The sequence below is a fragment of the Ruditapes philippinarum genome, unplaced genomic scaffold (genome assembly GCF_026571515.1).
Source record: "Ruditapes philippinarum isolate M1 unplaced genomic scaffold, ASM2657151v2 ctg1879_1_1_1_1, whole genome shotgun sequence".
NCBI classification, from domain to species: Eukaryota; Metazoa; Mollusca; class Bivalvia; order Venerida; family Veneridae; genus Ruditapes; species Ruditapes philippinarum.
In genome coordinates, this window is record NW_026863393.1 from 1 (window position 1) to 13,975 (window position 13,975).

General features: G+C 33.7%; 1 protein-coding gene across 1 annotated transcript in view; it reads left to right on the forward strand.

The window, feature by feature from the left end:
• Nucleotides 1–577: 577 nt before the first annotated feature.
• Nucleotides 578–13,975, forward strand: part of LOC132721985 (dyslexia-associated protein KIAA0319-like protein) — a gene marked incomplete at its 5' end in the record, with an annotated part of 32,635 nt that continues 19,237 nt past the window's right edge. The window contains 12 exon segments of the mRNA XM_060706378.1: nucleotides 578–616; nucleotides 618–666; nucleotides 4,452–4,541; nucleotides 5,396–5,528; nucleotides 6,050–6,122; nucleotides 9,661–9,682; nucleotides 10,049–10,249; nucleotides 11,043–11,175; nucleotides 11,576–11,727; nucleotides 12,135–12,294; nucleotides 12,738–12,874; nucleotides 13,580–13,633. Coding sequence (XP_060562361.1) covers nucleotides 578–616; nucleotides 618–666; nucleotides 4,452–4,541; nucleotides 5,396–5,528; nucleotides 6,050–6,122; nucleotides 9,661–9,682; nucleotides 10,049–10,249; nucleotides 11,043–11,175; nucleotides 11,576–11,727; nucleotides 12,135–12,294; nucleotides 12,738–12,874; nucleotides 13,580–13,633 — 1,243 coding nt within the window.

Below are 13,975 nucleotides of genomic sequence, written 5' to 3' on the forward strand. Positions count from 1 at the left end.
ATGGGTTGAAAAAAGTTTGTGCCAGTTGCTGATGATGCTTCTGAAGTGGTTTGTAAACTGTCAGATTCAGAACCAGTTAACCTTTACCACACTATGTATCTTAAATGGACTGTCCATCTTTCAATCCTAGACAAAAACAATCTTACAGATATACTATGCTCATTCTTGAGTAAAATATTTAATCACAGAAATTCATTGCAATCCATGAAATTCTAAATCTGAATATGTCTTAACTTGAATACAAGAGTGAAGGAACTATTTTGGGAAGCTGCGTTCCCTATTACAGGTTCAGTAAAGTTGATATTTTCTTTAAATTAAGTAATACTGCCATTTTTTTATTGACACTGTATATTTATATGGTGACCACCAATTAGTGTGTGTAAATTTTTAAACATAAACACATGTACTGTATGTGAAGTCAAAGCATGCTTATACTATATTTACAAAGAGGACTGAGAATCAATTATATCGATATTTTCTAATATTAGATAATTTAAAATTTTAAGCCATAGGTATATCTTTAATATATGCAAAGGTTATGCATTAAATAAAATGGTGTATATTTTTTACATTACAGTTGATCGCTGGGGTCTATACATTCCGCATACAGGTCACCGGGGAAAAACAAGTTTGGGGAAGCTAGAGTCAATGTTACTGTCGTACCACGTAAGTATCTTGTTTTTTGTAGACCAAATGCTATAAAATAACCAATTGTTGATTTTTATGCTCCCACAAAGTGGGGGGCAATATAGGCGTTGCCAACTTTGTCCGTCCGTTTCTGTCCGAGCAAACATTTTGGGTTTTTAGGGGCTATTTTAACAGTAAGAGAACAAAAGAGAACAATAGGTTCATTCCGTGATCAAAGGGGTTTATTGGGCTAGTAGCCCTTAAGATAAGAAAGAAAATAGCCCCTAAACCCAAAATTATTGGAACGTCCGTCCGTCCGTACATTTTGTCCGAGCAAAAAACATTTTGGGTTTAAGGGCTATATATAACAGTAAAAGAGAACAAAAGAGAACAATAGGTTCATTCCGTGATCAAAGGGTTTATGGGCTAGTAGCCCTTAAAGAAAACAAAGAAAATAGCCCCTAAAGCCAAAATGTTGGAAACATCCGTACGTCTGTCCCGAAATCTTGTGAATGCAACTCCTCATAAACCGGATGGCAGATTTTGCTCTTAAACTTCCAGGGATGAACAACCTTAAATTGTGTAGATTGGTAGTAAAGGAAGGAATTTTTTGCTGGCGACCAAATTAAACAGAATTATGGCCATTTTTTTTATTTTTTCACTATATATACTATGTAGAAATTTTGTGAATGCAACTCCTCTTAAACCGGGGATGGCAGATTTTGCTTTAACTTTCCAGGTTTGAACAACCTGAATGTGTAGATGGTAGTAAAGGAAGGAATTTTTTTGCTGCGACCAAATTTAACAGAATTATGGCCCTTTGTTAATTTTTTTCACTATATACCATATAGAAATTTTGTGAACGCAACTCCTCTTAAACCGGATGCAGATTTTGCTTAAACTTTCAGGGATGAACAGCTTAATGTGTAGATGGTAGTAAAGAAGGAATTTTTGCTGTGACCAAATTTAACAGAATTTATGGCCCTTTTGTTAATTTTTTCACTATATACCCATATAGAAATTTTGTGAACGCAACTCCTCTTAAACCGGATGGCAAGATTTTGCTTAAACTTCCAGGGATGAACAGCTTTAATGTGTAGATGGTAGTAAAGGGAAGGAATTTTTTCTGTGACCAAATTTAACAGAATTATGGCCCTTTGTTTAATTTTTTCACCTATATACCATATAGAAATTTTGTGAACGCAACTCCTCTTAAACCGGATGGCAGATTTTGCTTAAACTTCCAGGGATGAACAGCTTTAATGTGTAGATGTTAGTAGAAAGGAAGGAATTTTTAACTGTGACCAAATTTAACAGAATTATGGCCCTTTGTCGATTTTTATGCCCCCACAATGTGGGAGCATATAGCGTTGCAGCTTGTCCGTTCCGTCCGTCCGTGCCAGTCAGTCCGTCCGTACGTCCCGAAATCTTGTGAACGCAAAACTCTCTTAAACCGGATGGCAGATTTTTGCTTAAACTTACAGGGATGAACAACCTTAAATTGTAGATGGCAGTAAAGGAAGGAATTTTCGCTGCGACCAAATTTAACAGAATTATGGCCCTTTGTTGATTTTTTTTCACTAGATACTATGTAGAAATTTTGTGAACGCAACTCCTTCTTAAACCGGATGGCAGATTTTGCTTAAAAACTTACAGGGATGAACAACCTTAATGTGTAGATGGTAGTAAAGGAAAGAATTTTTGCTGGCGACCAAAATTTAACAGAATTATGGCCCTTTGTTGATTTTTTTCACTATATACTATGTAGAAATTTTGTGAACGCAACTCCTCTTAAACCGGATGGCAGATTTTGCTTAAACTTACAGCAGGGATGAACAACCTTAATGTGTAGATGGTAGTAAAGGAAAGAATTTTTGCTGCGACCAAATTTAACAGAATTATGGCTAGTGTTGTCCCGATTGTCTCTGAAAATCGATAAACTAAATCGGACCACCCAAAATCGGCAACAATCGATAGTCATTTTTAACAATCGATTTTATTTTTAATGTTCTAACATCGTCATGTACCACCAATGAATTGCCTAGGACGTAACTTTTTACACACGGTCAAATAGAAGTTTCTGACCAAATCTCTTTAATTCCAGAGGATGCCTATAGTCTTTTTTGTTTGCCTTATCAAAAAAGATATACAGAAAAAACATGGCTACTGGTGAATAAGTGGGCAATTTTAACGACTTTTGTTTCCTGAACACCAAAGCAAATTCATCTTTGCCTCTCACAAAGTAGTATAATTAGGTATTTGTGTTGTTTGTTTTGAATTCGAAGAGTAAATCTTACTTTAATCAAGGAGACAAGGGCTTATTTTATTCTCAAAATATGGTCACTACTGTATAAAAAAATACATACAAGGATTGGTACCTTAAAGGAAAAAGGGCCAAACAAACTCGATTATACTATCGGAAGACAATCGATTGTGGTGATCCGATTATCGATAGTGATTTTTGAGTCCGATACCCAACACTAATTATGGCCCTTTGTTGATTTTTAGTTTTCAACTTGTGGCACATGTAGTCCAAAAAATATTTGACCTAGAGTCATAAGATTGACAGAACAGTGGCGTGCGGGGGCATCAGTGTCCTATGGACACATTTCTAGTTTTCACTATATACCATATAAATAATTGAACATATAAATTTTACATTTGTAATTTAATTTAACATGTACATAAGGTTACCTGTAGATCATTTTAGGTATATGTACAGAAATGAAACAGTGGAATGAAGAAGTTCCACATAAAAATCTTACATACAGATATGCATGCTCTTGTTTACGAGCACATCTGCACAGTGGGGGCATCCGTGTCCTTTGGACACAGTTCTAGTTTAAAACTTCTTTTAGCAGTCTTCAAAACTGCAGGAGGTACTCACATTAAACTTGTGAAATCCTACATTATCAAGGCTCTGGTTTTTACTATCATCATGCTTACAATGAGACCGATCATTTTCATGCTTTTAATGAAACAAATCAGTTTCATGTGTTTATGCAACAATTGTTTTCATGCTTTAAATAGACAAGTCAAATCATTTTCATTTGAATGAAGGAAGCAAATCAATTTCATCATTTCATGATTTAATTTTCATACTTACGTGACTAAAAAAAACACATGTTTTAAATGAGACATGCTCATTTGCAGGCTCAGAATGATTTACAACTGATAAAGATTTTAATGTTTTCCATTCATTAATTCATTATGTTACTCATATAAAACCTGACTTATGAAAGAAAAGTATTACCATTCAAACAAAGCCTGGCATAAGATTATAAAGTACTACGATTTAAGATCAAGTAATACTCTAGAGAATTGAAATATTATCTCTAAATGTTGTTATGCAAATATTTATTCTCGTACAAGTTAGCATTTCACATACAAAATGTCATCAGCTGATGGGTCATACAGATTACTTTGAACACATAAACCATCTTGCATAACAAACATGCGTAACAATCAATGGATATTAATGGAATTAGTTGACTGAAACTTTACGCCATCTGTTCAATGGTTGGTTAGGATGTAGGCTATAAACTATTGGGCTACTTTAACATATAGATTTTAGGGTTGTTATTCCACTTAGCTGATTTTATAACAAAGTATGGGCTTGATTCTCCATATTGGAGGAGATTATCTCCCCACTGTCCCTCTTTCCATCCCCCTATTCCCCTCTCCCCCTGCCCCACCCATCTTTTTGTGGGGTTAGGGGTAGAATAGAGTTTTATCTTATACGAACATGTATGTAAATATTTGCATAATGAATACAAGTGATAATTTACAGTATTTATGATGTTATGTTACATTTCATTTTTCAGCTGCAAGGGAGAACAAACCACCAGTTGCTGTTGTAACACCGACAAATCTGCAAGTAAAATTGCCAAATTCTGCCATATTGGATGGTTCAGGTAGGTTGACTTATTGTTACATGAATACTTATAACACTTCATGAAAATGTCCAAAATATTCAATATTGAATAGGTTTAATGTTTATTTTATGTGTGTCTTAAAATGGACATGTACATTAATTTTATATAACTGCCATATTTGATAGTTCATTTATGTTTTACTACATGAATATTTAAAATTCTGCAAGTAGAATTGCCAAAAGTCAAGGATGTAGCAATGAATCTGCAAGTAACTTTACTAAAATTGAATTCAACATTGCATTTTTACCACAAATCTGTAAGTAAATGACCAAACTTAGAAGATCGCAGGTTTGTGGCTCTACCTGGATCCTTGATTTACAAAGAGAACTTGTTATAATTTGGTAAGTTTGTCTAAAATTCAAGTAGACAAACATCTTGAATGTATATTTAGGCTACAATTTGAATGAACAAGAATATATTATAGTTCTAAAAAACAGTTAACACAAGTGAAAATTTTTATGAACAGACTGTGGTTTTTCGGGACTAATTTGGGGCCAAAAATTCAGGCATTCCTTTCTCCAAATATATATTTAACAGTGAGTGACAAAAAAAATCAGTTTTATCAGGAGTTGAACATGGTAACAGGAAATTTAAGATTGAGCATGCTGTTACAGAGGCTATGGTCCAGTCAACATTTGTGCCAAGTTTCATCAGTATTGAAGCATTTTTCATAGTTTCATAGCAGTTGGAACTTGTAACAGGAGGTTTTTCAATGAAAACGGCCATTTTTCACAATATGCTCATGAGGTAAAGGGGTAATATTGTATTAATGAAATTCTATTTTTATCCAGATTTTCTATTTTTATCGTCTGTTTTATATTTTGCTCTTCTAGACAGTACTGATGATGATAAGATTGTCAGTTATCATTGGGATGTTGTGAGTGGACCATTACAAGATAAAAGCATTACAGGGGAAACAGCTATACTAAAATTAACTGATCTGGTTCCCGGCAATTATACTTTAAAGTGAGTATAATTATATACAATTCAAAATTTTAAAAATGGTTTAATTTTTTCTTTTCAAAACATTTTACATTATTAGTTCCCTGCTTGCAAAATATGTGAATTATCTATTTTAATGTGTACTTGGTAAGTTCATTTTAATGTATGTTCTTTATTGTAAACATGTTATAAATACATGATTAACTTTACTTTATTCTACATGTACAGCATTTCATTTTATTTTATTTCATTCTACAATTACTGTTATTTTTTTAAGACAGTAGTAGTTTTGAAGACTTTGTGTTCAATTTTAAGATTGCTGTTCTACTTTTGAAGACTATAATGGTCTATTTTAAGATTGTTCTATTTTAAGACGGTATATTTTAAGACAGTATATTCTATTTCAATACTATATGTTCTATTTTAAGACTATATGGGATGTTTCAGTACTGTCTTATCATATTTTAAGACTATATATTGTCTACTTTAAGACTGTAGATGTTATGTTCTATTTTAAGACTATAGATATTATGTTCTATTTTAAGACTGACAGTTACAGATTCTGATGGAGCAACTAATGCAACTACTGCCAATGTTACAGTAATTAAAGGTAAAGACGTAATTTAACTATGTAAACTCACATCAGTGATAAACATGTGTTTTTCAGTCATTTTCATTGACCAGAGGGCATTCATTAGGCTAAATTTGGTGCAGATTATAGCCCCCATTAGATTATTATGTTGTTTTTTTTTCTTTCAAAAAAGACAATACCCTCAAAAGCTATATTTAACAGAGATATATGACATAGTTCAATATGTTAAATGTAATTTATATGGCAGTTTAACATGATATTATTACATGATTCAACCCTGATCCAGCTACTAAGTGTTTGCTGCAGATTTTACAATTTAACATTAGACAAAATTAATGACACTTGTTTGTATTTGAATTTTTGATTTTTTTATGCCCCCACAATGTGGGAGCATATAGCGTTGCACTTGTCCGTCCGTCCGTCAGTCAGTCCGTCCGTCCGTCCGTACGTCCCGAAATCTTGTGAACGCAACTCCTCTTAAACCGGATGGCAGATTTTGCTTAAACTTACAGGGATGAACAACCTTAATGTGTAGATGGTAGTAAAGGAAGGAATTTTCGCTGCGACCAAATTTAACAGAATTATGGCCCTTTGTTGATTTTTTCACTAGATACTATGTAGAAATTTTGTGAACGCAACTCCTCTTAAACCTGTTGGCAGATTTTGCTTAAACTTACAGGGATGAACAATCTTAATGTGTGGATGGTAGTAAAGGAAGGAATTTTTGTTGCGACCAAATTTAACAGAATTATGGCCCTTTGTTGATTTTTTCACTATATACTATGTAGAAATTTTGTGAACGCAACTCCTCTTAAACCGGATGGCAGATTTTGCTTAAACTTACAGGGATGAACAACCTTAAGGTGTAGATGGTAGTAAAGGAAGGAATTTTTGCTGCGACCAAATTTTACAGAATTATGGCCCCTTGATGATTTTTTCACTATATACTATGTAGAAATTTTTGTGAATGCAACTCTTCTTAAAACCGGATGGCAGATTTTGCTTAAACTTCCAGGGATGAACAACCTTAATGTGTAGATGGCAGTAAAGGAAGGAATTTTTGCTGCAACCAAATTTAACAGAATTATGGCCCTTTGTTGATTTTTTCATTATATACTTTGTAGAAATTTTGTGAACGTAACTCCTCTTAAATCGGATGGCAGATTTTGCTTAAACTTCCAGGGATTTACAACCTTAATGTGTAGATGGTAGTAAAGGAAGGAATTTTTGCTGCGACCAAATTTAACAGAATTATGGCCCTTTGTTGATTTTTAGTTTTCAACTTGTGGCACATGTAGTCCAAAAAATATTTGACCTAGAGCCATAAGATTGACAGAACAGTGGCGTGTTGGGGCATCCGTGTCCTATGGACACATTTCTAGTTTATGCTATAGTTCAAGACCGTATAACATTTTTATCTGTTAAATATATATTTCTAAGTAAAACAAAATCACCCCATTGTTTGTACCCTGGTCCCAGTCACAAAATGCTAATAAGAGCCCTGTGTCAGACAATTTTTTTTCCATTGTACATATCCACCTTGTTACATAGCTCAGTGTTAACTAGTAATTTTTACTAGACAGCATAATCCCCCCCTCCCCTAATCCCTCTTCACAAGTCTTTAAAATAATAGCCACATGTAAGGGCAGAGTGTAAGTAAATTTGTCTGTAGACTTCATTAATTCCCACAGAGAGACAAGGCCACTTAAGGTTATGATTAGTGAATGTGAAATACAGACATAGAGGAAATTAAACGGTCTGTCATAGTTCTGATTTAGATGTAATTGAAACCTGGTATCTCCCTTACTGAATATGTGTCTTTGAATTATATTGATTCTGATGTTACAAGATATGATAAGGTATATCAAAATTGAACACTAAATCAGTTTAAATCCACTTCTAAATTATGTCAAAGTTGAATACTGAACAGTTTTAATTGACTGTAAATTAGATCAAAGTTGAATGCTTAACAGTTTTAATCCACTGTAAATTTGTAAAGTTCTATATAAGTAATAAACAGTTCCAGAAAAAACTTATGAAACTTCCCTGCTTTTCTTTCTATATGAGTGATTATCCTACATTTTCATGTAATAATTACTTTTATCATGGACTATTTTTTGTGGCTATGTTTTAGGGAAACGGGGGGGAACCGCTATCCCTCCAAACGAGGCAAATCTTCGGAATGGGATGTAGTAATCATTTACAAAATTTCTGTTTGGGGTTTCATGGTAAAGGGCCAGAAAGGGGATGGTAAAGGTATTGTATTATGAATGGTTTAAAAGCACAGGAGTAATTAGCTGTTTTGATACACAGGAAACCCAAAACTTAAAAGAAAAATTCCCCGGGCCAAAAATTTAAACCAAAAAGAAAATATATATTTTTTTAACAGCAAATATACAAGTACATAGGGTATTTGTTTTTTCTCCTTTTAAAAATTTTGGATTTGTTTTTTCGCTTTTTTTTGAAAAAGAATAATTCAAAGAAGTGTATGAAAAAAATTTTGTGGAAAATTTTTTTAAAAAGACCCAAAGGTGCATGTATAAACATAAATTGGGCCTTAACAGAAAAAACCCAAACTCTTAATACAGCAGCGTAAAATTTTTGTTCTGGAACATTTGGTTCTGTTTATGTAAACATACCATTTATATAAGGATTGCTTTAAACAATGTACCACTTATAAAGTATATTTTGTTTAGTCTCAGCTATTTTTCAACTATTTTCTGGATATGTTTTGTCCCAGTTTTAACAAGACAAGAATATATAATGAGGAACCATGCAGAGTCTTAAAGATCTCTTTATATCCAGAGTGGACTGTATTATATATTGGTGAAATAAAAAAAAGCAACATATTTCATGAAATTATCTTCATTTATATAGATCTCTTTAATTCATAAATACAGTACATGTAGTGACACTTTTACTCTTCAACCTACATGTATTTATTAGATGAAGACATACTTAACAAGACATGTATGTGTTATTATCCTGTCAGGGCCAAAACACCATTTTTGGTGAAGGGGCCTCAGCCTTTTTCTTGGGGAAAATCTTCAAAATAGAAAAGCACTGGAAAATACTAATAAGGCAGTAAAAGACCTTAATTCAACACCATCATTTAATTTTGTTCTAAATTCTAAGGGAAATTTAAAAAGACTGGGGAATTTTGAGGACCAAAGTGGGGAAAAAAAGAGGCTATTTTGGTTGGGGAAGTAGCCTATATTCGGCCTCTACAACGAAGGTTTTTTTGGCCCTGCCTGTGTGACTAAGAAATATAATTGGTTTCAATTCTGATATCTCAGGCATATGATTAGCTATTTTGAAACAAAGTTTTTTACAATTGACCAATGATTGCTTTCATTTTAAAGACTTGGTTTCTTATAATTGGCTATTTTCAAACAAATTTTTTATAATTCACCAATGATATGCTTTCATTTCAAAGACTTGGTTTCTTATTTAATTATCATATAACTTTAGCCAAGATTTATGGTTTTTGTAATATACTGGGAGGCTGCTATTTCATAGACTTATTTACAATGGCTGAGGCTATGTTTTGAAAATTCCCTGCAGAGAAATCTCGGAATAATGTTGTGTAAATATAATGTTTTCCTCTGTGATTTGTTTATTTTTGTGCTCACTGCCTTCAAGTTTGATTGCCTTTCATTGATTGTTTGATTAAACACAAATACAAATTACTGTAATTGTTAACAGGGGGGTTATGTTTTACACTGGTACAGAAAGAAATTCTGCTTTTATTGTTAACAGATATTTCCATGTAATGGTTAGATAATAGAATGGGTGATTCGATTATGGTTTCTATATACATTGTAAATATTTTCTTTTCAAGTAAAGTCAAACCTGTTTAAAAGACAGGTCTATATTTGGAAGGGATCAAGTGGACAAAACTATTAGTGAAATAGCAATTTAAAAAAAAACTCATTGATAATTAACATGTCAGTATTGCCCATTGTTTGGTCCTTTAATGCTTATTGTTTTCATATTTGTGATCATAGAAAATGTTTCTTTTATTTTAAGGGTGCGCGGTCTTCAGAGCTTCATTTATCAAACTTGGAAGTTGGGGATTACACATTTACCCTGAAAGTGACAGATTCAGCAGGTCAAGTTTCTACAGCAGATGTCCATGTGTATGTTAAACCAGGTAATTAATGGAAAAAATAATGTGTATAACTTCATCTCATTTTTATGCTCTTCATAATTTCTCATACATTTTGATTATAATCCCCAGAATTTCCTTCCAAACTTCCATATAGTCTTCTTGTTACACTACCTTACTGTTTCTCATGGATGAATTATTTATTGACTGATGTCTTAAAAGGCCCATTTAGCTTTCAAAATGATAACATTTTTAGATTGTTCAAAGAATATGCTATTGTACTTACATCAGCATTGCTGTAGCTCTCACACTTTGGTTTTTGTGTGCAAGTTGATATATTTAAACTTACTGAAGAGAATAAGTTAAAACTTAACACACTTGTTGTCTGTGATTATTTCACATGATGTACAAAAGGTCCCATGCCTCTATGTTACATTTTTACAGACTTAAGCCCCTTTTCTTACTGTCCAGCACTGAAAATAGTTGAAGCTCTTGCCTACAAACAGCTCTTGTTTTTCAACCTTTTATGTTTGGTGTCTTGTTTCAGATTAAAAAAGCTACTCATTGGTCATATATATGTACTATCTTTTGTTTTTTGGCATTTGGTATTGTTATAGTGATTTGGTTTATTGTATGAAAGTTTCAAAATACTACTTTGTTTACATTTGCTACATTTATGACACATTACTGCATGTTAAGCACTTCTTTCTTCAATTATTCAAAATCAATAATATAAACATTATTAAGATGTGAAATTTTATTGATTTCTGAGACTTAATATGCTGTTCAGAATTTTTTACTTAGAATTTGTATATATTGATACATTCTATGATTTCAGAACAGAATACCCCGCCAGTGGCTCGTACCGCAGGTATTATAGAAACATCGTTACCTCTAGATAATATATTACTTGATGGTAGTAACAGTACTGATGATCAGAAAATCACATCATTCCAGTGGCAACAGACCGGGTAGGTACTTTGATACGCTTTAAAATATGAGAGAGATGACAGCTTATGATTTCACCAATGTAGTTTCAACTCTAGCAGTGGGATATTTTAAATTGGCCCAACACCTATGCCCCTAGGGGCTTAATTATTAATCCAGTAGTGTGTATAAAACATGAAACTGATTTAAAAATAAATTTTAAATATGGAAATTATTTAGAAGTGTTGTCAGTTGAAATGATTAAAGTTCTTTTGATTTCTTTATTGAATTTTATGTGGATAGGTTTATAGGATGAGCACGCAAACAGATTTTAAATTTATTACGTTTATGAATAAAAATGTGGCTCAGAAGAGATTGTTGTATTGAATTTGTCAGTTTGGAACGTAAAATTATTCAATATCCTCCATGTATCTTGTATGATAGGGGACCTACAAGCCTGAATATCAAGGACTCTGACAAAGTGCAAGCAACAGCTGGAGGTAGCATAAAAGTCGGCAAGTACTCGTTCAAGTTGACAGTGAAAGATGTTGAGGAGTTGACATCGTCTGCTACGCTTGATGTTAATGTGAAACAAGGTAGATTATCATCTTTTATATTGTAGCAGAAATATTGTAGCGTAATCATTTTTCCCCACTCCCCACCATTCCTTCCTTGTTTCTGTGCTTGAGGGGGTTGGGGGCATATATTTGTCCCTGTCCGACCATCGTGCTGTCCTGTCAGTAGACTGACATAAAAGTGGAATGTGGAAGCATCAGTGTCATATTGACACATTCTTAGTTTTTTACTGTTTATCATACAATACTAGGAAAATCTAAACATTACTGTTGATTGTAATTTCTAATAGCCTTACTCAAATCTTCATCTCCAAAAGTTATAATGAAAGCCTTTCAGCTTTCCTAGATTCAAATTTAGTAAAGTCCATCTTGAGTAAGTGTTTATGTATCACCTACCTGAATGTGATTTCTGCTATATATAATTATAGTTCAGAATGAGGCACCAGTAGCAGACGCAGGTGGAGATGTTGTTGTTCAGTTACCACAGATGCTTGTAACACTGGATGGTTCCCGGTCTAAAGATGATCATAAAATTACAGAATTTAACTGGGTCCGGGATCCAAAATCATTGTCAGCTGGGGTATGTATGTTTTATTGTTATTTTATTGTTTGTGTGCAGGTCATATACTTATTGCTACCAGAACACATTCAGTCCGACCATTCTCTAAGCTCACTAGTGAGAGCATCGGATTTGTAATCCAGGGATCCCTGGTTTGATCCTTGGGCAAGGCCAAATTTGTTTGTGACAAGTGAGTTCGCGACTTTCGCGATGTTTCTTCAAATCACTTGACCCTCACTGCTGTGGGTTTTAAATCCATTATTAACTTTAGTTTCATTCATATGTTGAAGATTGATGGTTCTACTTAGGTGTCTGCTTATGCTTGAAAAAACAATAAAGGCACCTCTGAAGTATTCTCCCACAATTAATGCTTTTAAGTCATGTAGGTCATTCTCCATCATACAACTACTATTTCTCCCTTGTCTTCCAAGATCAGTTGGAGAAGTTAAATATCCCGTTTTGGTGTTTTCAGGTTTTTAACACAGTCTGATCACCAGGCCGTGTTACAGTTAGCTAACCTTGTGGCTGGGAAATATGTGTTCACGCTGACGGTGGCTGATGCCGAGGGATTATCAAGTAGTGATAAAGCTTCCATCCTTGTAAAGCCAGGTAAGATTTTAAAAAGAGTATTACAATGTAGAAAACACTGGGGTGTCCATGGCCCAGTGGTTAAGGTCATTGACTTCAAACCACTTGCCCCTTAATGCTGTTGGTTTGAATCTCGCCAGTGACTGTGGATTCTTCCATGAAAGAAAATTATTCATTTAGCTTAAGGAATGTTGAAGGTTTTACTCCGGTGCCTGTTTGTGCCTGAAATAATGCACAGAGGGGCTCTCCTGAGGTATTCCTCCACCACTAAAGTTGGAAATTTTCTAAATCAGTTTAATAGTGTTGCTGCGATGCAAAACCCAACAAAAACAAAAAAATGTAGGAAACTTATCAAGTTGGCTTTATCAAGAGCATTTGCCAGGCAATGTTGATGTTGCATTAGTTTTATTCTGATTTTGTTTTTCCAACCTATGGGGAATAGTTCTGACTTAGATTTTGGGTTATTGAGATCCTACTCAAGGTCCAGCCCTACAAGGACAAATTGTCCTCTAAATGCCACTTTACTGCACATTGGACATGTTTTGCTTATGCTAAATAGTTCCAAAACAAAACAGGGAATAGGTCATTGTATGGCAGGGACAAGGTAGAAAGAAAATAACTTAGTCGGAGGAAATTCTTGATAATTACTAATGCTAAAATTATGGGGGAAAAAATTCCTTTTATATATCTACCATGTATATGTATATATATATATGTATATTTCAGCTGGTCACCAGAAAGATTTGCTAGAGCTGACTTTAGCTACAGATATATACAGCAGTTAGTTACAGAGGAAAATAATGGTAAGACTGAATAGATTGGGGATAGAGCGTTGATGTCGAAAGGGTGTTTGTCGAAGGATATAACTTACATACATAATAATTCCCAGACATCTGGGATTGTCCCAAAAATCTGATAAACAATGAAACCATATTGTCCGACATCGTGGGATTATGTCCCAGGAAATGCAGATATAATATATTCCAAAATTATGACATATTTTTGCTAAAACTACCGAATCATCGATTATAGTTTATAGCATCATACAATTGACCCAGATCTGAAGAACTTTGAAGTACAAATAAACTGGTTCAAAGATTGAATAAGTAGTATTGACGTCAA